We start from the raw sequence: 26,790 nt of genomic DNA, 5'->3' as shown, positions 1-26,790 counted from the left end.
CAAAATCGATTGCTTTATTCAAAATGGCTGATAAAACAGAGCTTGTTAAACATACAGTATATCGAGGCACATGGTAAAAGCATGATAAATAATCATAAAAAAAGGATTACATTCGTGCATTTTTGCAATAGGCTGAAATGTGAAGGACAGCTGCATGGCGAGCGAGTGGGGCTTCTCTAAACATTAAAAAAAATCCTTTGTGAGTGAGAATCCAGGCTAATGCTGCCTTGGCTTGTTCCAGATAAAAACAAGAGACAGTCAAAGCTTGGGGATCAAAATAGAACAATTGAAATCACACACACGGCCGGCCTTCAGGCCTCAACGACAAGAACTTCAGAACAGGAGCCGTAATTGAGTTCAGTTTGAGACTGGTTAGTTGTTAGGGTACAACAAGTGGGTAATGTATTTTAAGCAATGGTTGTATTCTGCTACATTGTCCAAATACAGAGTCCCGCGTGTCAGGTCTCTGAGATAACATCGCCACCCTATTGTTCCGGCCCACTTGTTTCCATTGACTAAAGACGCTTTGGGGTATTTTGAGCCAGGCTGCGGGCGGCAGGAAAACAATTGAACACCAGAGACATGGGCGCGATTCCTACACAACTCCGCTTTTGCAAACAAGTCGAGGAAGAAAACAAGATGTGTGTGTATGTAACTTTACAACTATCCCCCGGGAGGCTAAGATCCGACAGAGCCAAGACTCCTAAAACCTTCACAAATCCCACTTGCGACTATGCCTGGCCATATTATGACACGCACGCACGCACAAGAGAAATAGTTTTGTGGAATATCTCCTTTACCTCACCACCCTCGCGCCCCCACCTCTGTCTCTGCCTCTCCCCTGGCCCCACTCTGCTTGTTAGAGCTCTCTGAAGTCAAATCCTGAGGTTAGTCTAATGGCCTAACGCACGCTCCCCAGTGGCCTGTTCTCCACAAAGGTGCTTTGCGGCAGACCACGCCAGATCAAACGCAGCAGCTACATACATAATGGCTGACCGACCCGGCGAATGACAAAAAGCAGAATTAAAGAATAAAAAGCAGGGCAGTCAAGTGGGGGGTAATTGGGACTTGGAGTGTTCATTCCATCTACACATCCATTCAAAGTAACAATGCTACTGTGAGCAAAACGACGACGTACACAAATATTACAAAGACATCAGGTTTTGGTTTCAATGAACACATTATTCTAACATGATTGTCTGACTGTCCTGGCCATGCAGGTGACAGCAAAGAACAATAATAAAAAGCAGTCACTCATTTAAAGGTTTACAGTGTTGGTTGAATTTTGCACTCTAAGATTTGGGATGGATATGATGAATATGTTATAGTCCAATCTTTTGTGACATACTGTATGGACGGCTGTCGAACAGGGTGTCACTCATGTACAATTACTACAAAAGGAAGAACATTGGACAGCACCCCTCGACAAACAAAAAATCTAAACGTCAAACAAAATGTTTCTTTCCGCTCCGTTCTTTACATTAACCAATTTTTCCGCCACCCACAACCAGTCCTAACACGGAAAGTGTCGAGGCTGAGGCGGCGCGCCTCAGTGGAGCTATGGTCCAAATCGCTACACTGTGAGGTCTCACAATATGAATGCACTTAACACTTTCCAGAGAGTTTGACAACTCGTCTTTACAGCGGTATAAAAGTGATGATAAATAAATATAGAAAACATAAGGGGGGGCCGGGCGTTACAAGGCACATGCAGTGGAGGGAGAGGTAAGGGAGAGTCGTGTCTGTTCATTTGTTCTTGGCGGCCAGCGGCTTGCGGCTGATCTTTTTGCTCTTGTCGTTGTTCTTCTTGGGAGGCTCTGGGTTGGCCTGCATGTGTCTGCCGTACAGACTGGAGGAAGAGGGGAGGGAACGGGTAGAGAAGGAGAAGAGGAGAGGAGATGAGAGGAGATGAGGGGAGGAGAAAGGGGAGAGGAGAAGAGACGGGTTAACAGACATACATTCATTCAAACCTTTATTTATTCTTGCAAGACATTGAGGGTTTGCAACTTGGCCAATATGGTATTAAAAAGGTCAGAAATGTGAAAATATATGTGCACACTGACGAGGAATTTCCATCACCAAAGCTCATTTGAATACATTGATAGGCAATTCAGACTGAGACGGACTGAATCCGTTTCATTGGAACCGTTTCCGAATACGGTTGCCTGGTCCCCGATGGCCATGATTCACATTGCCCGAGATACAACAGCGCACCCGGGTACACTTGCAGAAACACTTTAATCCTCCAGATGGCGGTTTGCTTGATGGCTGTCGTGCCCGGACACTGACCATCAACTGTGCGATATTGTCTCAAATAAATCCAGACACACTGCATTGCATTGCCTCTTTGGCTCTTTGCCGTTATACTACCACTGTCAGCCTGCCTGCTATTCACTGTGTCAGTCAGTTCTGTGCTCCAGTGTATTAGTTGTCTCCACCAGCCGAAGGCATGGGGGAGAGTATGTTTTGCACTCCATCCGTCCGCGTGTCCGTCCGTGTGTCCGTGTGTCCGTCCGTGAGCAGCTAATCTCGGCCACCGTTAACCCGGTCGATGCCAAATTTTGCACACACACTCCCTGGATGCCAACCATGAACCTCTGCCCCAAACTTTCCAGAACGGCCTGTTATAGCGCCACCAGGAGGCCGCTTTGTGCAAAACAAGTTTTTGCACAGTACACCTACAGATTGTGTCCAAACATCACGCAAATTGGTACACAGTCTCTCTAGAGCCATTCAACGAAACGGGTCTTTCAGATTTCTCAGACTCCATCCTGATTGGTTAAGATTGGCTTCCAAAATTCACAGGAGTGCTCAGTTTCAAACAAAATGCTGCAAATCATGAACACATTGCGTGATTTCCGTGAAATTGTGCACCCACATTCCCACTAGGCCGAGGACGAAATGCCACATGCACAATTTCAACTCAGCCTCAAGGTGGCGCTATAACTGGCCCAAAAGTGTTTTACCTCTAACTGCACGGATCTGTGGATAACTTTGTATGCCTTTTAACTCCCTAGAGGCCAAGGAAAAACCTTTGCCTGGAATTTTTCACATCTGCTCTTTATAGCGCCACCAGGAGGCCGACATATGTAAAACACATTTTCTATTATTACTCCTTCAGATTTTATCCAAATTTCACGCAAATCGGTACACATGATCTCCATAGTCATGTGATCAAGACAGGTTTGTTTGATTTCTCATATTCCATCCTGATTGGCCACGATTGGCTCCTACAGTTTTCAGGAGTAGCAAATGGCCACAACTCCTCAACGCAGCGTCCCATTGCGATGAAACTGTGCACGCATATTCCCACTAGGCTGAGGAAGAATCCTGGTGGAGACCTGTGCCGATTGGCACTTTATCTAGTTTGCTATGGATTCTACTTTAGCATTATTATTATTTTGTTTTACTTTGGAAACTGTGCCAAGCAAAGCCCAAGAGCCACGTGTAGTCCGCAGAATAAGATCAGCGCGTACTGCGGTGCTGCGCGTATAAGCAGATTCAACAGGAGAAGGGCGGCGTTGAGAAATGCGCTTGTGTTACGCATCGTGCAGCGGCTGTGTTTTTTCTTGTTGACGCTTGGCTCGTCGACTAGAGATTATGTCACGTTCTTAAAAAAAACAGTCCACTTCCTTCTTTAGGTACGCATGCATTCACATTGGAACGATCCGTATCTGAATACACTTCAACGGTCCAGAGACCCTCCCCCCATGCGGTCCCGGGGACGGTTGGGCGATCCGCTCCCGGGAACGGTACGCATCATTCACAACTACCACAACATCTGCCAAGTGGTCCCGAGTGCGCACCCGGGACCATAGTGTGAATCGCCCCTGAATTAGTCTAGAGACAAACCCTTTGAAGCTTCTCGGAACCACGCTGTGATAACAACAGAGTTTGACACATGGCCCTGTGAACTGGGACCATTTGCTGCTCACCTGTTGACCTCTTCTGGGTCAAACCATTTGTCGTACAGTCCTTTTACAGTCTACAGGTGTGTTTGCGCTCGTTGACTCGTTCTTTCAGATCAGTTCTTTTCACTTGATGATCAACAGCCTTGTGTAAATCGGTGCAAAGTCAAACGCTTTCACCCCTTTCTCTCCGTTTTTCTGATGCTTTTTCCTTCGTCTCCGTTCAGCTGAGGACTATCAAGCGAAGGAAAAGCAGCATACACAAAGAGACAATTATCTCTGAAAGGGGGCCGCTCTAGGGATGTAAAGGGAGGGAGGGAGGGCAGAAAGACAGGGAATGCTAGGAAGAGTCCTTTCCACTCCGCTGAGCTCTCTCTCTCTCCCTCTGTGTGTGAGCAAGAACCACCCGTGAGGCTAGAAAAAGTGACAAGAGAGAGAGAGAGAGGGAGGGAGGGAGGGGTACATGGAGAAGGGGGTAGCGAAGGAGAGCAAATGTCAAAGAGAGAGCTAAAGAAAGGGATAAAGGGAGAGAGAAAGGACGAAGACCGCTCTGCAGAGAGCGAAATGGGGAGATCGGGAGAGGTGAGAGGCATTTGAGAGAGAGAGAAAGAGAGAGAGAGAGAGAGAGAGAGAGAGAAAGAGGGGGTTCAAGGTGACTGAGTGCACATGTCTATTTAGCTCAGTAACTGACACTAATAAGTAGTCTACAGTGATTGCTGACTAAATGCTTGATCATTACTGGCCTATATGCAGCTGTGTGTGTGTGTGTGTGTGTGTGTGCGTGTGGGAGAGAGACACATAGTGGCACACATTTTTTCTACTCAGTCTGTGTCTCATAGGAGGGCTGTGACAGTTCAGAAACCCATCCAAATCATCGTTAGGCAGATTTTGTTTTTTAAACAAGATTTTTTTACATTTATTTCTACATTTTTTATTATCGTGCGAACGATGGCTTCCATTTTCGCATTGCAACTTTTCAGGACTAGAAAGCCTGCAGTTCCTATTAGCTTGGCTTCCCCATTGATGATGTCACTGGCGGATGGGTTTCTGAACTGCCCACAGCCCTCCTATGAGACACAGAGTCACAGACTGAGTAGAAAACAATTGTACCATTTTATCATGATTATTAGTGAGGACCAATTATATGAAGATATGTTGAAAAAGGTGAAGTGGTCCTTTAATTGCAGAAACCGATAAAAATAGGTTTATAAGTGAAGTTTTCCCCATCAGGACTTACCCAGCTTATCTAACTGACTTTTAATTCAGACCTGTGGCTTGTTATGTTAACAACACGAAGACCCACACGGGTCGAAGCGTTTTACCTCTAATAAATTGCTTCTGGGAGCTACTGACCAGTGTGCAAACTGCCTTCCTTCATCAATGTACATATGTTTGTTCAGCACCTGTTTACAGCACATTGCACTATATTTTGTAACAATAATGTTGTAATCAATACACCAGTCTCACAAGCCTTTGATTTATGATTTTTTTAAATGGTCCACATTTGGGACCCGTTCCATCGATTGAGAAACTCTACATCAAAGCTGAATTGAATTCAAACCTCACCATTCAAACTAAATGTAGAGCTCTGTGCAAATTTCTGTGCATTAAAGTTCCACAAAATGTGGTAATTTGCAATGAATGATATTGTCCAGCTATATCCAAGTCTCTCTGCATCAAATTGAGATTTGAAAAATATTGTAACAGTATTCCCTCTCAAAATTGTGTGCGAATTTGACTGAACCCTAACATCAGCTCTTGTGACATTTACCTGCCCTGCAATTAGACATACAGCTTGCAAAGGGCACTGCTTGATTACATGTGCAACAAACACAAATAGTCACATCCAAGTCAGCAAAACGGACACACACACACACACACACACACACACACACACACACACACACACACACACACACACACACTAAACTGAAAGGCTCTGCGAGAAGCGCCGATAAAACTGCTCGCCGACGCCTTCCCAACCGTTTCTGAATATGACGCAGTGTTGATATTTGGCTGTCGCCAACTGGACATCGTACAGTATGAAATGGCCTCAGCCCTGATGAAGACCGTATAGGTCAATAGGTTCAATAAAGTTTTCCTTCTTTTAACATTAAGTGTGCCCGGATCTCCGCTTTGTTCTATATCAATGTGTTATCCCGATTGATCCCAGGAGCACCTTTTTACTATTTTTACATTTTATATACCTGCACACCTCCTGATCACCGTGGTTGCTTCCTTGCCTCTGGCATAAACAATAAATTTGCCTCTTCTACAAAAATACAACTTACAAGTTAGTTACAAGGCTGCATTTCTGTCGCGCGTGTCAAGCTGTCATTCTCTTGTAGCCTATTATTTATTTCTCAATCTCACCACGGAGTAACCTGCATCTCGGAGGACAGTCAAGACGGGCAGTGTCAGTAGACCAATCACAGGCAGGCGGGGCGTTACCATGCCTCAGCCATGCCTATGCTCGGACACAAACTGAATTCACGCCATTAGCAGACGCCCTTTATCCAGAGCGTCTTGACGTGAACCCATTTAGGCCTGAGGGCGATTCTACAGACGTGTGCGCGCCTTTAGAATCGTGCACACACACACACACACACACACACACACACACACTTATGAAAAATAATTGCGATTATCTCAAATAACTGCGATTAGACAATTGTGACAGGTGGCGCACAAAACACAGTATATGACGTCTTATCCGAGTAAGTATAATGTATAAAACTGGATAGGCAGTGGGCTGGACTGTGGACTCTCAGTCCCTGTCTGTCTGTCAGTGTGTTTGAAGAGGCTCTCTGAGAGGAGAGGACTCCCTCCCCTCTGCCATGGCTCAGTGTCAACACACTCTCCTGGGGTTTCTCCCCCCTCTCCCTCCACGCCCCCTTCCTACCACCACAAAAGCCACACCCATGGGCATGCACGTTACATTAAACGGACACACACACAGTCACACACACACACACACACACACACACACACACACACACTCTGGCAGAGCCAAAGCTGCCCAGTCAGCCGTGTCGACATGTCCCCAGAGGAGGGGGTTGACTTGGGGCTAGGAGGCACTCGGCCGGGGCCCCCTGGGGACCGGCGGAGTGTCTGAAAGCTGGAGGACTCCGAGAGATGGTGAGCTTTTAACTCTGTGTCCGTCTTCTCTGATTCTACAAGCTAAAACCTACCAGGCTTGGTCACATGGCACCAGCAGATCGATATGTAGTGGTTTACAGCAAGCCCTTTTCATAATATGCTAAAGCACTACTTCTGACAGATTACATATCTCTAAAAAAAGTTATCCTTCCATTAATTTACCAGATTCCTTCCAATGATTTGAAACCATGTGCATTCTGAAGAGAGTGGACTCTTAACAGATTGCAATGAGGATGAAGAAAATTGTGACACATACAGTATACTGTATTGACACAAGCAGGCTTAATCAATCTATCTGCTGTACTTGAAGCGAGGCTGTGCTTTCTCCCATCAACTCCCTGTGATAGCTAAGGATGGAAAACACAAATAAAAGAAAAAGGGTATAGTGGGGGGGGGGGGGGGGGGGGGGGTATTGATTGATCGTGCGTGCTGCTTTTAAGAGAGACCAGGATTACTCATTTAGTCGATAAGTGGCTGATGCGCAGAACTCGCCACTGTCATAACAAGCCCAAGTGTTAGCATAATTGTGGCTTCAGCGCAAGCTGATGGATGAGTCTGGGAGGGGAGAATACCGGGGAGGAGGGGAGGATCTATTCAGCGTGTCATGGAGTATACAGGGGAGGAGGGGAGGATCTATTCAGCGTGGCATGAAGGGGAAGCCGAAGAAGAGGAGAAAAATCTATGTGAAGAGAGAGGGAATAATCCACCGTTAATTAATGACACAACACTCCACGCCGAATGACTCTGTAGGAGGAAAGGGTTAATTGTGGAGGGTTCGGCAGGGTAAAAGGTTGTGGAAATGGAGAAGGGGCCATGGAAAGGACAGGTCCCTTGTTTAAGGGGAAGTGTGTGTGTGTGCGTGCACGTGCGTGTGTGTGTGGGGCGGGGCAAGCAAATATGAGGCAACCCATAGACGCTGTTCTCCTTCTCAACCGCTGCTTGTGTTCAGCAGGGTTTGGTTTGACATACAGCACAGCGTGTGGCTTTGTCTTTTCTCAAAGCCTGGACAGAACTGAATGAAGATTGCCCTGTTCAGTCGGTTGCAAGTCAAGAATGGAGTGAAATACAGGTATCCAGAGAAGTCGCCAGTTTACCAACTCGCCGCGATTTAGTGCATTTTAGGCCGATATTCACTCTGATCGGTAATCAGCATTTACCCTATCTGGAGAAACTGATCTTTTACACCATTTAAGTGGTAAAAATGTCAATCGGAAGTATAGTATAACACCATTTTGCATTTTTGTGACGGGGCCTAAACATTCTCCCCTTCCTCCCCACACACAGGAACAGTTTTGACGTGGGTTTTGTTTTGACATGTAATCATTTTGGAAATATTAAAATAGTTGTTTAGAGTTAACATTAGAGAAAGTAGAAATGCTAAAAGTACCGAAACAATGTAATTCATTCAAAAACTATTTCAGAAATGGTAGGCCTACTTATCATTGGTATTCACATACTCAGCCTTTTTATCATCATCTAGCTGATTTTGCACAAAATAATTTGATCACTTTGGAAATGAACTATAACTTGTTTGACATACTATAACAATTTTCGCCGCGGAGACTTGGTAAACTGGCGAGTTTTCCGGTATTCTCCATACAGACATCATTAATTCCTGTCAGAGTGGTGAGACCAGAGTGTTGGGATTGTCATTGTGTGTGTGTGTGTGTGTGTGTGTGTGTGTGTGGGGGTGTTGAAGGTCAACAACGCGTTGCATCACAACACATTGTGAGTGTCACAATGCCGTGCAACCATGTAAACAACAGGCTTGATCGATTTGCGCTAACTTCAGGGATCTCCAGCATAATCTGGTCTCATATGCACACACGCACACACACACACACACACACACACACACACACACACACACACACACACACACACACACACACACACACACAAACACGTCCTGTGCAGTCTATTCACCCTACAGATGCACTGCAGTTATAGGCGGAGACTTGTTGGCCTTGACAAAGAGCGACAGAAGCTCATCGAAACACACACACACACACAGGGAGGTGGAAAGGGAAATGCAGTTGTGTCAGGGAGTAAATTGGCATTGAATTATAGCGCGCTGATGAGATAATGGGTTGAAGAGGGACTTCTCGCCCTCCCATTGTCTGTTTAATTCCTCACTCTTGGTTCATCCCTCCACACCTATTTATTTCTTCCCTGTTTCCGTCAGTCTTCTCTGATTCCCTCGTGCTCTAGCCCCCATCCCCCCGCACCACCACCACCACCACCAACCCACACCCATCTCCCTTTCTCTGACAGTTTCTATGGACTAACATGCAGGGATACATGCAAGGAATACTGATCAGAGAGAGACAGAAGTGAGATAGTAGAGAGACGGACGGAGACAGCCTCCCTGTGGGGAGAACGAGAGAGAGAGAGAACACAGAACAGAGAAATGTCCCATCATGGCCTCTCCAGGGTCTGTCTGTCCTGTCCTGTCCTGCCCCAACCCAGCACTGCAACCAGGCTACACAGAGACAGACGAAAGAAACACCACCAAACGCACAACACAGAAGGATAAAGGTAGTCCAATTAAAAGTCAGTGCTGAGCTTTAATCAGCAATTAAAAAGAAACACACAACCCGTACCAGGAAACTTGGTGTGGTCATGGACTATCAAGACTACAGACCTGAATTTCAGCAGCCACATTGGGACAGTTATAGGCTTCATCCACAGGGTACAAGGGGAACAGAGCTTTTTCGTTTTTGAAAATCTACACGGCCCCGTTTACAAAAATCTCTCCGTCCACGCGACAACGTAGCTGTGAAGTAGCCAGCCCAAAACTCAAACTGAGTTTAAAAAAACTTTTTTTTTTAAATATCCGATTTTATGGGCCAAAAAGGCATTTGCATGTAGAAAGGATTCAATCATAAGCAGAAGTTCAGACCACTGGATGGAAGCCCACAGTGGCCAAAAAGTGCTTAGGGGTCTCTTAAGTGTGAAACTCTCTGAAAAGAAAGAAGAGGTGTAGACACACAGTCCCATGGGTCACTTGGCCTCTCCTCTCCTCTCCTCTCCTCTGGCCTCCATGTTCCAGCTATCCCCCCCTTAAACTCTCTCTCTCCTCTCCTCTGCCTCCGTCACAGTCTGCTGTACACTGGAGAGGCTAGTGCCCAGGGGGATCATGGGATATCCACAGAGCCACAGCGGCCTGCGCGTATGCCATGCACGTGGACATACAGTGAGAACTTTATAATCTCTCCATTTCGATGCAAAGATCTCCCACTTCATCTTCCATTTGTTTGTGTGTTGTTGTGTAAAGTCATGCCTGCTGTGTGCGCGCCAGGGCTATAGTGTCTGTGTGTGCGTGTGTGTGTGTGTGTGTGCGTATGACGTATGCATCTGTGCTGCACTTGCAGTGTGTTTGTGCGTGCGCGCACACACACACACACACACACACACACACACCCACACACACACACACCTGTTAGAGCCAATTAAAGGCTAACATTTAGTTTAGGAGATGGCAGGCTAACGGATTCAGATTCCTGATGCCATCTTCATGAAGCTCTGCAATTCCATGCGGCTTAATTAATAATAGGCAATATTTGATTTGTGCAAGTGTGTGTACGTGTACTATATACATGTAAGTGTACGTTAAAGATTGAAGTCAGTTGCTATTCTGACTGTGTGTGTGTGTGTGTGTGTGCACGGATGCACACACACACACACACACACACACACGCACACACACGCACGCACGCATGCACGCACGCACGCAGCATTTCAAAGAGAAAAAATACAATAACACTGTTACATGCATTTTTCTGTGCGTGTGTGTGTGTGCACAGTGCACGCGCCCAGACGTGAAGATAAACGTGGCTTTGTGTGTGTACAACCCCCTTTGGGCCTCGTGATAAATGTGCAGGCTCGCTATAGGCCATTGATCTGATATGGGCTGCTCCTGATCCCAATCGGCTCATTTTCACTGGAACTGCCAGGCAATTTAGTAGCCTTCTATAAAAGTAGCCCTGAAAAATCACTGCGATGAGCGCCGGGATAAACTCACAACACAGACACAGCTCAACACTCTGGCCGTTTACAGTAGCGCTTGTTCAGAGGCTGACATTGACAGTAATTGAACAACTCTGTTCTGAGAGAGACTTCAACCCCAGTGACAGAAAACGGCACAAAAGGTACTTGTTATCTTAGATACTTTGTAGTAGCATATCTGTGTTCTTATTCCTTGATCACCTTTCACTTGGTAATACTCCTGGATAAGAACATCCACAAACGCCTTAATAGCCAGGGAACCACAGTTGCGGTGCCGACATTCAGAGACAAATTCAGGAGAGGAGATGAAGAGAGAGGAGAGGAAAGGAAAGGAGGAAAGTGGTAGTTAGAAGATGAAATTAAAACAGTGAGGAATAGGGTTGGGATCCAGAACCGTAGGAACTGGCGGAACCTGATTCAACACTGAGGAACCATAATCGGTTACATCACATTTGGAACCTTTTCCGGAAATGTTTTTTTATCAAACCGTCAGAGATGGTATGTGAACTTCACGTCTTGCGTCTTGTTTATGTGCGCATGTCACTATAATGTAAGTGAAAGAGAACAAGTGATGGCACAATTTCCTGAAATTGCCACATGAAACAAATGCCAATTGTGATTCAATGGCCTTATGAGGTCTGGACTCTGGGCTGTGAGCAGGTTGACTTCATGTGCTGTTGGGGCAGCACATTTGTTTCACAAATAGTTTCCCTGGATAAATTACAGAGAGCTGATAAGGAATGCCGTTACAAATTATGACTCACACTGTTCAGCGAGCCCTTTTGGCCTCCGATAACTAGTTATTTAGGACGGAGAGGAAAGGGAGAGAGACGGTGAGCCGAGGTGAAACCTGGAACATGTAAACAGAGACAGAGAAGGCAAGAAGAAAGAGAGAACGGGAGAGAGATAATAGAAATGTATTGTTGTTCTTTAATGAGCCATGTGATGGATAGGGTGCAGGGGCCCGTTACTGGTTCTGCCTGTATACCCGCTTGTGTCTGGTTGTGGCTGCAGGCCTTTACCAGGACATGGCCCTGCCTTCCCCGATGTCCACATAATGAGAAAGGGTGAGATGCACAGAGACTAGAAAGGAACAGTCCATCTATAGAAACTCACACGGGCAAGCACCTATTTTGAATTTACTCTTAACTATCTTTACACCTGGGAAAAACTGAATCCATTCTCGTTGGATTGGATCAAATAGTAATCTCAGCAAGGCAGATGGCTTCTTGGTTAGAGTGGGTGACAATATTATCACACGGAAACATGAAATTACCTACCTAGGTTCCATCCTGTAGGATAATCTTTGGCCACCAACGTAATCAAAAAAGTCAAAGAACAAGATCTCAGGATCTCCTCACTGGTCAACAAAAACACTTTGAAGACCCTAACAGGAGCCCTCGTACAAGCCAGACTTCCCAAAACAAACTGGTCAGGCTCCTACTTGGCCTCACCCCTGAACCCACCTCACCCCTGCCCACTTTGACAGGCTCGAATGGCTTAGGGTCGATGACAGAGTACAGCATATTGCAATGGGTCTGGTCCACAAGATTCGATACACCACCAAGATACCCATGTACCTGTCTAAATACTTCCTTAATGTTAACGAAGTCCACACCAACAACACCAGAGGGAGTGCAACAAACCATGTGCAACCCAGATTCGGCACAAACAAGGGACTAAATTATTTTTGCTCCCATGCCACCAAAGTGTGGAACGCCCTACCAACAGTCATTAAGACATGTGAATCCCTTGACTCCTTCAAAACCGCTCTCAAAGAGCATCTACGGACGGCTGCAATTCGAAACTGGCCCCCGTAAAAATCTGAATCATGATGCGAAATAAATGTATTGTAAAGTTGTAGGCCTATCGAACACACAAGTATTTCAATATGTCATATTGTAATTTGTATGCATTGTCTCTAATTTGTGTTATTTTGTGTTATCTTTGCTGTTAGCTTGGGTACAAGCTTTTTAATTACCCTGCCAATGGCAGTAGTAGAATTCACTTGGTTACGTATGGTTCTACTCCTCAAGTCTCCAATTCCCTTTGTGGGGGGATTTGCCTGAGAGCAAACGAAAACTAGCTAATAAAACAAGGGAGCTTTAATTCCAGAATGTGGATTTATCTGTTAATCCACTCATTTTATCCCAACCTGGGCTACACTTATGTTTGGGCTGTGTGCACATGACAAGACAAAGCTGACATTTGAGTTTTTCTTTCTTCAAAAATAAAAAATAATTATTATATATAAATATATATATATGAATAAAGAAACTTCAGAATAAAGCTCAAACACACATCTTCACCCGATCTCCGCAGGCCCCCTGCGTGCCTGCATCCATTTGCCATTAACCCATTCTGACCGGGCACCCATTTTGGTGTCAGCATCATGTTATGCTTTAGCTATTTAAAAATAGCAGATCTACAAGCTCATATCGCGCCACCGAGTGGCGCGATACGAGCTTGTAGGTCTGCTATTTTTGGAAAAATCGAAGAACGACTGAATTTTTTTTTAGAATCTGATCTCAGGTCAGAATGGGTTAATCAGACCAGTGTGTGTCCGGCGGAAACCTCGCATGAATCTGATCTCAGGTCAGAATGGGTTAAGGCGTGACAGCAACTATATGTAACCTCGACATGAAATCAGCAGAATAAACGCAACAGCGACTACCCAAGCAGAAATGGCTGGGAGAGAGAAAATTATGACATACGAGAGTAGAAAAAGACTTAATGCTGCAGGCAGGGTTCATGAAAGCTTTGAGAAAGCTTACCGAGAGGGATACTTGGCTACTGCATGGCCATGTTGTGCAGTGGCATGCCTTGTTCGTTACCCACTTCAACAGAAACGAGTGTTCACATAAAGGAAAGGTGTTGCAGGGCAATCCATATTGCAGTTTTATTGGGGGTCCTTACTACATCTCTTACAGCTAAGGAGTCCTTGGCCTGTAACAGACCTCTGGTCTAAACGGATGAAGGTCCACTGACACTAGGTGGAAAGCTGAGAATGAACAATGATGCGTGTGTGATACAGTAGTTCATTAAAGTCACATCAAGGCTCCAGCGTGGTTCATTCTGAGGTCTGTTGCGCATCACGGTCTGCATTTGCACAATGACGTTTACGAGGCTAAGCATTGAATTCATTTCTGTGATCTCAGAGGAGGTCACAACCTTCCGCAGCAAACATCTGCTGCCTGTGCGACATATTCCAACACAGGAATTACCTAATAGTTGTGATTACAGTTGCTAAAACAGAACTGTAACTGATTTTCAGAGACAAGCTTATTGCAAGTCAAAACTGGGTAATTCTATGACTGACTGAAATTCTGTGCTCAGTATGTTTGGATCAACATACAAAACAAGCTTTTCACATGATGAAAAAGCAAGTCTTGTTGCGCTATATTGCCATCACATTGCACTGCACATTTATATATTCAAATTGGCATAAGGCAGCGGACCACGTCGTCACACTCATGTCAATATGCCCAAATATGGAGTGTGTGGTCTAATCTCAATAAGGCACAAACGGTCACAAAAGGGGCATGCCCATATATGGGCCTATAGTGATGACATCAGGGATCTCCATATATTACATTCTCATATTGTAAATAAAGTGTCGCCTATACACCAGATAAAAATAAGAAACAAATATTATTGAAGGAAAATAAAGAATTTATGAATGCCTGAACATGTTTGCTTTCACCGCCAACGCTGTTGTATACTTCTGCATTGAAAAGTTAGCCAACGATTAAAATAATGTTTAGCGGCTCAAGACAGAATATTTATAGATTTATAGATTTATTTATAGATAGGTGCCAAAAGTGGCTCTTTTGATAGATAAAAGACCTGCGTTTCAACCAGACTGTCCTGATATACAGTGCATTGTTTGTGCAGCAATGCCATACACTCCTCAAATATTCCCTCAGTGTCTCTATTTTTTTGTTTTTATTTAAAAAAAGAAATCTTTCCACCAAATAATGAATGAATTAACATAAATCAAACGTAACACAAAAAAACCACATAACAAAAACACAGACATAAAGGTAAACAGAAAAACATCTCGACATAACTACAACAGTACAGCATTTTTCAAGTTGAGTGCAAGGCTGGAAAAGAGCAGGAGACATGACTCACAATATACATCAGAGATATGACCTTATTTGTCACAGGCCCGGCCTGCATCCAGCCCTCGCTCGCACCCCGTGGAGACAGAGGCCCCCGGACCCCCCGCCCCCCAGCTCACGACTGGCTACTCAGTGTCTCTATTTTAGCTAGGTTTCGCAGCTCTGTCTGTGCCCCAAACATTGTATTATTGGTCAAGATCTGCACGCTGCTTTGCACGTTTCTGTTTGAACACGGTAGCTTTTCTAGCTCACATTTATACTCCTGATGCACATCATATTTATATTTCACGGTTGTTAACGGTATATTAACAACCTCGTTACTTCATATTTATAGCCCATTTCATTATAGTTCAAACAGTCATCAAATGGTACAGTGAGACTCTCATTAAATCCTATTTATATCAAAGGATGGTTCAAACAGTGAAACAGTACAGATAGCGTGCCGCTATCCTCTCCACTCATTAGTTATTCAATTGTTAATTTTGGATTGATTCCATCCTCCAATCCACCCCAAATTTGAATTACATATTGAGGGGCCTCTACATAACGCAAAGAAAAAGCCATTAAATGGCTTTGTCTCATAGTTATCCCTCCATAAAAAATTAAGAGTAGATGTTTAAATTGAGTAAAGCCTTTCATTATTTAAACTATACTGCTTTGATGCGAATTCCAAACATGATGCCAGACAAGTTAATTGCAAAAAATAAATAGTAATAATCAATACTTTTTCTATTAATGCTGTTGAATCATCAATTTTCAAAAGCCCAACTCGGTCACATCCCTACTAGTATTCTCTGACCTCGCTTCTTCCCGTCTTGTGGACGTTAGCGACTCAGCGCCTTGCAAAGTGCTGAGTCGGGTGGGGGGAACAGACACACAGATCTGTGCACAGCCGCACGCACACTTCCTAAATGGGAAGCTAATTGGTTGCTAATGAAATGGCCACTTGTGGCTGCGCTGGGCCTTAATAGTTTCAGATAGTTCCCTACCCTAATGCTCTCAACAGTCCAAGCATGTTGTCTGAGCAATGGTGTACTGTACAAAGTACTCAACCTGGGTACTTGACTTAAAGTATACAGTAGATACTCCTGGTCAAACATTACACAGCTACAGTGCAAGTGAGTTGCTCAGTCAAATTTGTACTTGAGTTAGCGTGGGTGTACCCACCAAAATAATTTGGGAACCCCCTCCCCCGGGAGTCCCGACCCGCAGTTTGGGAACCACTGGCTTAGAGGTGGAACATTATAGTCTATTCCACCTTCACCCATAAACAGGTCCGGCGTTCTCAACTGACAACAGTAAACTCCTCAAAGATCCACTCACGATGAGAGAGAGAATACACTAAGAGATAGAGAACATACACAGCTGAAATGGAGGAAAAACAAATTGCAAGAGAGGTGGGGTATGGGTGCACAGAGAGGTGGGGTATGGGTGCACAGAGAGGTGGGGTATGGGTGCACAGAGAGGTGGGGTATGGGTGCACAGAGAGGTGGGGTATGGGTGCACAGAGAGGTGGGGTATGGGTGCACAGAGAGGTGGGGTATGGGTGCACAGAGAGGTGGGGTATGGGTGCACAGAGAGCGGATAGGATGAATAAAATATGTGTCCGTGTTGGAGGAGTAGCAGTGAGCTCTGCGTATGGTAATGCGTTATGAGCGCGTCGTGGCTACTCGCGCCTGTTATAGGCGAGTAAATCTATGAAAAAAGCACCTTACCCCCAAAAAGTTGCAACAAAAGGTTTCTCAACTGATTTATGTAGTATTAGGTGTCCTTAATAACATACTAAAAGTCTACCAAAGTCTGACCACCCAAAAGGTGTTATTTTCAAGATGGCGTCCAAGATGGCCTAAAAACCATTAAAATAGCCTAACTCCTTCATTATTCATCCTAGACAAGTACTTTTTGTGTCTAAACCTATGTTTTTGGGGTCTAGGAGTCCATTGAACTTGTCCAAATTGCAAAGATACAATTAGATCATTGTGAAATCCAATATTGTGTTTGTGACTGTTAAAACCCTCTGAAATAGTCACCAGTTTCAACTTAACTAAACTAAATATTGAATAAATGTCTGAATATTTATATATTTTTTGGAATAAGGTTTCAAGATATCCTCAAAACACAACAAAACTAAGTCACAATTTTCAGTAATTCAGAAGGTTGTGGCAGAGAATATTGTCAGTTGATAGATAATAGCCTACATGATTGCAATATTGAAACGTTTTGGATAGCTCGGTGGATAAAATTTGGCTCAAACTACTGTAAATAATTCATCTTTGACTATACACCCCACCCAAAACGAATTTCTTGCATTATAGAGCGTTGCAGTCCCGCCCCCTTTCATGACGGCGCCAGGCCCAGGAAATAATTCCCAATGCATTTTTCCCATAGACATTTTGAAACGTATTTATTTAAAGACGTCGTACAAAGCCAACTCTTGTCGTGACAAATCATGACAACAAACACAATATTTTGGACCAAACAAATAATTACAAAGAAGAAAAACAAGTGTTGTAACCTGCCGTTTTTTTCTACTTTCTAATTCTTTGTTTGGCCCAAAACATTGTGTTTATTGTCATGATTTGTCACGACAAGAGTTGGCTTTGTCCGCGGCGTAAACGTCTTTAAATAAATGAGGGAAATGAACGGTGATTTATTTTCCGGGTCTCTCGAGGGGGCGGGACTGCGACGCTCTATTTACTCTTAGTGCAGAGTAGTAGTCAGAAGTCTCTACCGGGTGCAGAGGGGCGTATGATAGGTGGGGCTGGGTGAGAAGGTAAAGGGGCTTATCTGTCCCTGTGGTGGTAGTTCTAAGACCTCCATGTTGTGCATTGCAATAGCCACATTCCAATTTTCAAGTATACATTCTTCATGTCCAGGAGGGGGGAATAGACCTGCATCATTTTAAAGTAACAGCAATTATGACATGTCACACAGTTGGATTGTTGAACCATTCCGGAGCTCCGAGGATTGTCATGTAGAGAAGGAGAAATGATACGCCACACATTTCAACAAAGACAGTTCTGCAAACGATACATGAAAGATCTTTTCATCTTTGACATATCTCACTCCAAGTGGCTTAGGGAGCCTGCACTCTCCTCGTTCTCAACCCCTCCAAAAGCAAATTAGCATTTGGGATTCAAACTATTTCTAAGGCATGGCATGCTGGAGAACGGAGTGTGGAGGAGGTAGAAACTAAGGAATTGGGGTTTAGCTTAGGCTGGGAGGAGTGTTCCTATGTCGCCTGGCTCACTAGTCCCACTGGTCCCATGTGGACCATGCTGGCTCTTACTCCCGAGATAGGACCTCTTGAGTTAGCATACTGTAGGTAGTGAGGACAGTCTCCACTGATGGTGGTTATAAGACCTCCACATGTTGCAAGACTGTCAGGCAGACAGTCGTTTTCCTAAATGTACAGTATGTATGCTGTATGTAGGTATACAGGAGGGTGAGACCCACATAGTGGTGGTTATAAGACCTCCACGTGGTGCATGATTGTTTGTCAGGCAGACAGGGGTGTCCCTATGTCGGACTGGCTCACAGGAGAGTCTGCGTCTGGTTGGTGGCTGACCATTCATATTAAAAAAAAGAAATTCGGGAAAATTGTGACTAGTAGTGTTGTTGTGTTTTGAGGATATCTTGAAACCTTATTCTAAAAAATATATAAATATTCAGACATTTATTAAATATTTAGTTTAGTTAACTTGAAACTGGTGGCTATTTCAGAGGGTTTTAACAGAGTCACGAAAACAATATTGGATTTCACAATTATTGTATCTCTGCAATTTGGACAAGTTCAATGGACTCCTAGACCCCAAAAACATAGGGTTAGACACAAAAAGTAGGCCATCTTGGACGCCATCTTGAAAATAACACCTTTCGGGTGGTCAGACTTTGGTAGACTTTTAGTATGTTATTAAGGACACCTAATACTACATAAATCAGTTGAGAAACCTTTTGTTGCAATTTTTTGGGGGTCAAACCATATTCTTACCCGCCTATTAGTCCATTACGACGCACAACTCTACTCTCTCTCAGCGTAACATGAATGTCTAATGGCAATAGAAAAGGCACCAGACTCCTATTTGTAGCTGGCTTTCCCATAGAAAAAACCTATAGGCTTCCAACTTGGTGGAAAAAGGCTATGAAAGAGAGAGGCAGAGAGATAAAAGGAGAAGGCTATGAAAGAGAGAGGCAGAGAGATAAAAGGAGAAGTGAGCTAGAAAGATAGAAACAAAGTCAAACAATAAGTATCTACATTACAGTATAGAGATTCAACCCTGCCCTAATTAGCTAGGTTAGTATGAATGTTGCCACAATCAAATTACCCTACTCCAAGAGTCAGTCAGTCGTTCTGTCTATCTCTATGTCTGTCTACAAAGCCACTGAAGAGTAGAGAACAAATCTCTAGTGCTGCTCCCAATCCCAATTCATGGAATGCTGGGTTAGGAGTGTGCACTGGTGCACAGACCACACACACACACAAATGCACAAACGATATACACATCAGAACGTTATAAAAGAATACTGTGTAATTTATATTGGTTGACTTAAAAGCCAGTTGAGAGCTAGTAAAATACAAGGAACTGACTCAAAATGTCAAGAGTCATATGATGGTGAGACATGAAGGTGCATTGCTCCGTATTACCCTACCGCGCTGCAATTATATCTAGAGTTTGATACCAAAAAACAACAAAGAAAACTCTCCAACAAGGTGAAGGACACCTTTACAGGTATTAGAGAGAAGGAGCACTTTGCACAAAGGAGCTCTCTGGGCATGTTAACACGTCCCGGATGGAAGACACCACACACACACGATTGTCGATCGGCTATTTTAAAACTGCACTCCTGACCACCTGTTGGGTACAAACCCCACAGCGCCACCTGCAGCAAACACTTCAAAGTGCCAATGAAATAAAAGAGACGAAGGAGGAAGGCACTGGAGCAAACTTTTTAATAACAGGGTGCAGGCAAATAACGTGACGAATGTTTCGAGACGTCAATACATACGTCACATGACCTGATGAAGGTGTGTGTCGACGTCAAAACGTCATTTGGATTTGTTATTTGTCTGCACCCTGTACTTAAAGTGTAGTCCTCTGCACCCTGTACTTAAAAAGTTTAGTCCTCTGCACCCTGTACTTAAAAAGTTTAGTTTAGTTTTTCAAACAACTCTCAGGATTTAGAAGATTTTTTTATAATCGTCCTCAGCTCTCAATGGGTTAATGCCAAAATTGTTGATTGCTAATTGAAGTGTGTGTGTGTGTGTGTGTGCGTGCGTGCGTGCGTGTGTATGCGTGCATGCGTGCATGTGTGTGTGTGCGTGCGTGTGTCCAGGTCTGTAGGCCAGTGTGCCTGTGCGTACGGTGATTCATCATAACAGTGTGTCCGCTATTGGCAGGCAGTGATCAGCATCAAAGCAAACAGCCAGCCTATTGAGCTGCTGGCAGAGCTCTCCATCATCCCAGCTGAGACAGCTGCTGAGGAGGCACAAAGGTGACGGCTAGATCGTTGGAGCGACCCTGTCAATTGGCTCAATTAAACCATTCCACATTCTCTAATTGTGTAACTTCTTGTACATTTAAGCAATGCAGATGTTTAACAATCATTTAACTCTCGAGAGCGTAAGATGAAACCAAATGGATCCATTTGGTTTCATCTTACTTTACGCTCTCAAGAGTTAAAGATCTATTAGGGTCCATTTGGTTACCAACTCTCCATCATTTAGCTGGGGACCACCTGGAATCTCCTCAAGGACCACTGGTGGTCCCTGAACCACTGGTTGAAAACCACTGCATTAAGATTAAGACCAAGTCGAGGTCTGATTCTACGAATGCCTTCTAACTCAGTTATTTCGCACACTTTCATTCTTTCAAAAATGTTCAAAAATAGCAATGTGCCAGATGCAATGTGAGCTTGTATATCGGCTATGTTTGAATAGCCAACGCAAAAATCTAAAATATTCAACATGGGGGATAACTACGGGGAAATATTCCTACAGCGTTCAGCCAGAAACACACAAGGCAGGACACCCCTTACATTTGTTTGCAGCAAGACACGGGAATAATTTCATTATTTTGTGTACACACACACACACACACACACACACACACACACACAGAGAAAACAATTCTTAATAAGACATGCTCACAGCCACAGTCATGCACGCACACACACACCCGGATCAGTTCCAGAGCGTGCCCTGCAGCTCTCTAGCAGTTTTACAGCATTCAAACAGGCGGATTTACAGCATGTCTTTCTGCTGAGAACAGACAGCCAGAGGAATCAAAATGGATAGAACTTTCTACAGCCCTGCCACACACACACACACACACACACACACACACACACACACACACACACACACACACACACACACACACACACACACACACACACACACACACACACACACACACACACACACACACACACACACACACACACACACACACACACACACACACACACACACACACAGTCATAGTATTCCATTCTTCACTGGAGGAAATATATTCTGCTTTATTGTGACACATACAGTGGGACGTCACAGTAAGGAGATGACCAAACCGGGGGAAAGGCCTGACACGTGTCCCGTGCTGGCCTGCAGCAGGAATAAGTCCATAAGCAGTGTGCTATTGTGCTCGCATGGATATCTCATTGCATTGATCTTTACTTAGATCTTCACTTGTGTACATCTGGAGAAATCGTCTTATACCATTTAAGTGGTATAAAAGTCAATCAGATATATAGTATGTTATAATATAATTTTGCATCTTTGTGACAGGCCGAAACATTCTCGCCTTCTTTCCCCCCCACACACACACAGGAACAGTTTTGACATATAATAATTTTGTTAATTTCCCTTACACACATGATCGGTATCGGTACGGGTCGATCATGAGAAAAACAATCAGTTATCGGTCCCAAAAACCCTGATCTGATCGTCCCTATAGTCATTCTGCACATGGCGAGGACAACCCTTGGTCATCTGATTTATACCCCACACATTTCTTATAAAACCTGTTACCAGTTAAAACCAGTTAACACTTTTAGAATTTCTCATAATTGCTCGCCGTTGGACAAAAAAATTACTTAAAAAAAAAAAAAGCAGGGATGGGGAAATGGTTTTCTTTGAGCAAGGGGCAGGGGTGATGACACATGATGTGCGAGTATTCACACTCCGAGAACACAGAGAGAAGTGTACAAGGAGATAATTGGAGAAACCTCTTCTAGCCCATTCTGACCGGGCACCCATTTTGGTGTCGGCATCATGTTGTGCTTTAGCTATTGAAAAATAGCAGATCTACAAGCTCATATCGCGCCACCGAGTGGCGCGATACGAGCTTGTAGGTCTGCTATTTTTGAAAAATCGAAGAACGACTGACATTTTTAGAATCTGATCTCAGGTCAGAATGGGTTCATCAGACCAGTGTGTGTCCGGCGGAAACCTCGTATGAATCTGATCTCAGGTCAGAATGGGCTAGAGAAAGTATAAAAGGATCGGCGATGGCAATGATTGGATTCAAATGACAAATGAAATACACATCATACTTTGGACGACTGATTTGCTGCAATTGCAACACAATTAGCGGGAAGAGTGGAATACTGGAAAGCTTGCCTCAAAACATAGTCATCCCGGCTGTACGGGAAACCTCCTATGTCCAAAAGTGTTACTTTTCTGTATTCAAATAAAAAAATAGCTGATCCACAAGCTCAAAAGAGGTTTCTGCCCGACAGCAACACTATGTTTGATACAATCCCAAAACTCGTTTCAGCCAAGACGAAAGTTGGTGTTCAACAGTAAAAGCAGCAGTATATAAGCAAAATCTCACTTCGAATGGACTATATACCAGAGACAACCGGAACACACAGTAAGTCTGCATGTTTTGGTTGTTAAATGCATTTGTTTGCCATCATGCAGGTGTCGTGTCGATGGAGGACGTCGGCCACTTACTATTTGTATGTCTCCGAGCGGACGTACTCAAAGACGTGCGAAACGCCCAGCTGGAACTGGTCGGCGATGGGGGTGACCCACGGGTTGTTCTCCGCCTTGAACACCTGCTTAGGCCCGGTCAGGTCCAAATTACCTGATGGGGAGGGACAGAGCGGAACCAAGAGGACGAAGGGAGGAGACATATATAGAGAAGGATGGAGAGAATGGAGGAATAGGAGAGAGGGGGGCGGTGGATGGTAAGAAACAGAGGGAGAGCGCGGGGGGGAATGTGGATGGAAAAGGGATGGATGAGAGAGAGAGAGAGAGAGAGAAATGGGGGTAAAGATATAAGAAACGGAGGTCAGGAGAGAAAGGAGGAGGGAAACCAAAATGAAGGGAAAGGGAGAGAGAAAAGAAAACATAACAGTGATCAACCGAGACAAATGGCAATTGAAAGAATGTCTAACGTATCCGTTTGATATGCTTCTTAGATACAGTATGACACACAACTATTATGACTTACAATAATATACATTTAAAATGCAAATATATGACTTCATTTCCATTAAATGCATAACATTCCTACTGCATTTTGTATAAAAGAAAAGGGAAGGATTGGATTGAGAGGACAGAGAGAGAGAGAGAGAGAGAGAGAGAGAGAGAGGATAGAAACTTTAGAAAGAGTTTAAACAACAAAAAAGTTGCATCATGGACCTAGACTAGAGCCAGAAGGATGTGACTGGGTCGGAGAGGGAAGGAGGGCGCCCGTGTGGCTGTCGGTACTGACGGGTTAGAAACGCTGGTCTGTGTTGCTAATGTGATGAATGTCGGCACCAAGGGACTAATTATCTAGCCTCTGATTAGCCTAGCGTTGAAGGGCTTCCTCAGTAACACACACACACACAGAGAGAGAGAAGAGAGAGAGAGCGAGCAGAAAGAATAGTATGAAAAAGGGCACAGATACAGAGAGAAAGGAGAGGAATAATTGAGAGACAACCTGAAACAATGAGTTCAACAGAAAGAGGAGGAAATAAATAATGACTGATACGACTAAAAATAAGAGATAGAATGGAAAATAGTGTGAAGAAAACGGAAGAACTATGGACAGAGGAGTGAGAGCCTGCTAATCATACTCATGACAAACGTCATGTGTGTGTGTGTCCACACACACACACACACACACACACACACACACACACACACACACACACACACACCCTCCCCCCCCCCCCCCCCCCCCCCTAAATCCTGGAACAGCCCAGAATGAAATGCTGGCCCATGACTAACTGGCTTTAGATGTAGTAGAGGACCTGGGTAAGATATGTACTGTATGCACTTCATTTAGGAGAGAATATCTCAACTGTTCTTTGCCAATATGACTCCCGCAAACAACTTGGGAACTGTGAAAAATTCTATATCCTGGGCGAAATACCCGGAAATGACCAGGCCCTTTTTAAATGACCACTACTTTGAACATGACTATCTTCTAATCTAAACCGTTGGAGCTACAGAGGTGCTCAACATTTTCAGAATACTCATGTTTGTTGAATCCGTGCTGAAGCCAGCAACCCTCCAGGTCATCATAGTGGCCAAATCAAATATAGCCGCCAGCCCGCCACCTGAAAAAGGTTGTATCTAGAACTTTTGAACCACATGAGCTATGAATGCAAACGTGGTGTCTAATCATGTTTTTTGACAATTAGAAACATTTTGGAATGATCATCTTTATGACTGGGTGTGGCTGAACCTCTATTTTGCATATTTCAAAGATGGCGACTATCTGACAATTAGTTTTACTTCCTTTAACTGTGTGTGTGCTCGCACATGTTTCCAATTTAAACATACCTTTGACTAATGCTCAGCATAAATTATTAAGCTATTATGCTCTTAGCTCTTATGCCATTATTCTCTTGTTTCAATAAAATTACATCTGTAGTTTACACATTTATGTTTTAGAGATAGTCATAAAGACAGGAAGCAGAGCTGGAGGTAGCAGAGACTAAAATGTTGAGGTTCTCTCTGGGAGTAACAAGGATGGATAGGATCATGAATGAGTACATCAGAGGGACAGCACATGTCAGATGTTTTGGAGATAAAGCCAGAGAGGCCAGACTGAGTTGGTTTGGACACATACTGTACAGAGGAGGGATAGTAAGTACTGTATATCGGTAGAAGGTAGGGTGGCCACCTGCAAGACCTCAGAAAGGAGGACACTTTTGCGGGGCTCGCTCCCCCGAAAGGCCATTAATTTTATAATCAATTTATTTTATTTCATGTTTAGATATGTTTTATGTTTAATCTCTTTCTTGTGGGTTTTTTTATACAGTTTTATGGTCATCGGTGTGGGACATAGAATGATGCCAGTAGCCTATATGTTCACACAGCCTCCCTTTCTTTATGATGTCGAGTTCCTTGCTCCATTGCTCATTAAATGTAGTTTTTCATTTCGGCATATTTGGTTTGTTTATCTCTGCATTAACTATACTAAAGTGATTGTGAGAGCACAACAAACATACCGACCATCCCACTGGCAGTGTTGCCAGGTTTTGGAAGAGAACCAAGCAACCATGTCTATGAAAACAAGCCCAAAAGAAGCCTGACTAGGCTTAGTAGCCTATTATATAAAACAAGCCCAAAGTCGCTTATAATTAAGCGGACATGGCAACACTCTGAACGTCTCCACTAGCCTCTCTCTTTTTAAGACAGTGTGGCCGGCTCGCTGCGGAGGCGGAGCTGAGCAGCGCTGCGGAGATTTTAATACCCAGGCAGACGACGTAAATGACAGTAAATGACACAAGCACTGTATATCACAAAAAAAACGGACAATTATTTGTCCGGCCAGAGGTTGAGGTGGGAGGAGGACAGGTGGGTCTAAAACTGGACTGTCCGGCGTGAAACCGGACGTCTGGCCACCCTAGTAGAAGGTCGAGGTTGGAACTGCAGGCAGGAGGCCTAGAGGAAGACGTAGGATGTAGTGAAAGAGCCCTTTCAATGAAGCCCTTTGAGTTGTATTGAATTGAAATATTGGAGGCAGGGTGAGTATTAAGGAATGGTTTTTTTTTCCCTTTCTCCCCCCTAAGCATTTTTCATTGTCTCCACCAGGCCGAAGGCATGTGGGGAGAGTATGTTTTGCACTCCGTCCGTCCGTGTGTCCGTCCGTCCGTGTGTGTGTGTTTCCGTGAGCAGCTAATCTCCGGCACCGTTAACCCGGTCGATGCCAAATTTTGCACACACACTCCCTGGATGCCAACGATGAACCTCTGCCCCAAAATTTCCAGAACGGCCTGTTATAGCGCCACCAGGAGGCCGCTTTGTGCAAAACAAGTTTTTGCACAGTACACCTACAGATTTTGTCCAAACATCGCGCAAAGTGGTACACAGTCTCTCTAGAGCCATTCAACGAAACGGGTCTTTCAGATTTCTCAGACTCCATCCTGTTTGGTTAAGATTGGCTTCCAATTGGCTGCAATGTCCTACATTCCTATCCTGGTGGAGACCTGTGCCCAGAAGGGCACTTTTTCTAGTTATTTTTTGTAATGGAAAGAACTACAAAAACAGCTGAAGTACCGGTACTTGACAGCTGCATTATTCTGAAAAGAAAGAGAAGTACACAACATGTCTGGCTTTTTTTTTTCTTTGCATCATGAAAAGGTCTGCG

At 44.2% G+C, this 26,790-nt stretch overlaps 1 protein-coding gene across 1 annotated transcript in view; it reads right to left on the bottom strand.

Annotated features, from left to right (window-relative positions):
• Positions 1-26,790, bottom strand: part of rsu1 (Ras suppressor protein 1) — a 53,763-nt gene continuing 26,973 nt past the window's right edge. Inside the window, exons 8-9 of the mRNA XM_083778093.1 lie at positions 23,154-23,286; positions 1-1,849 (exon numbers count right to left, since the gene is read on the bottom strand). Coding sequence (XP_083634219.1) covers positions 1,747-1,849; positions 23,154-23,286 — 236 coding nt within the window. The 3' untranslated portion in view covers positions 1-1,746. The remainder of the gene's footprint in view (positions 1,850-23,153; positions 23,287-26,790) is intronic.

The sequence above is a fragment of the Protomyctophum parallelum genome, assembly GCF_964188405.1.
Source record: "Protomyctophum parallelum genome assembly, chromosome: 12".
NCBI lineage: Eukaryota > Metazoa > Chordata > Actinopteri > Myctophiformes > Myctophidae > Protomyctophum > Protomyctophum parallelum.
Note: the sequence above shows the minus strand (reverse complement) of the source record. Positions and strands in the feature narration are given on the sequence as shown.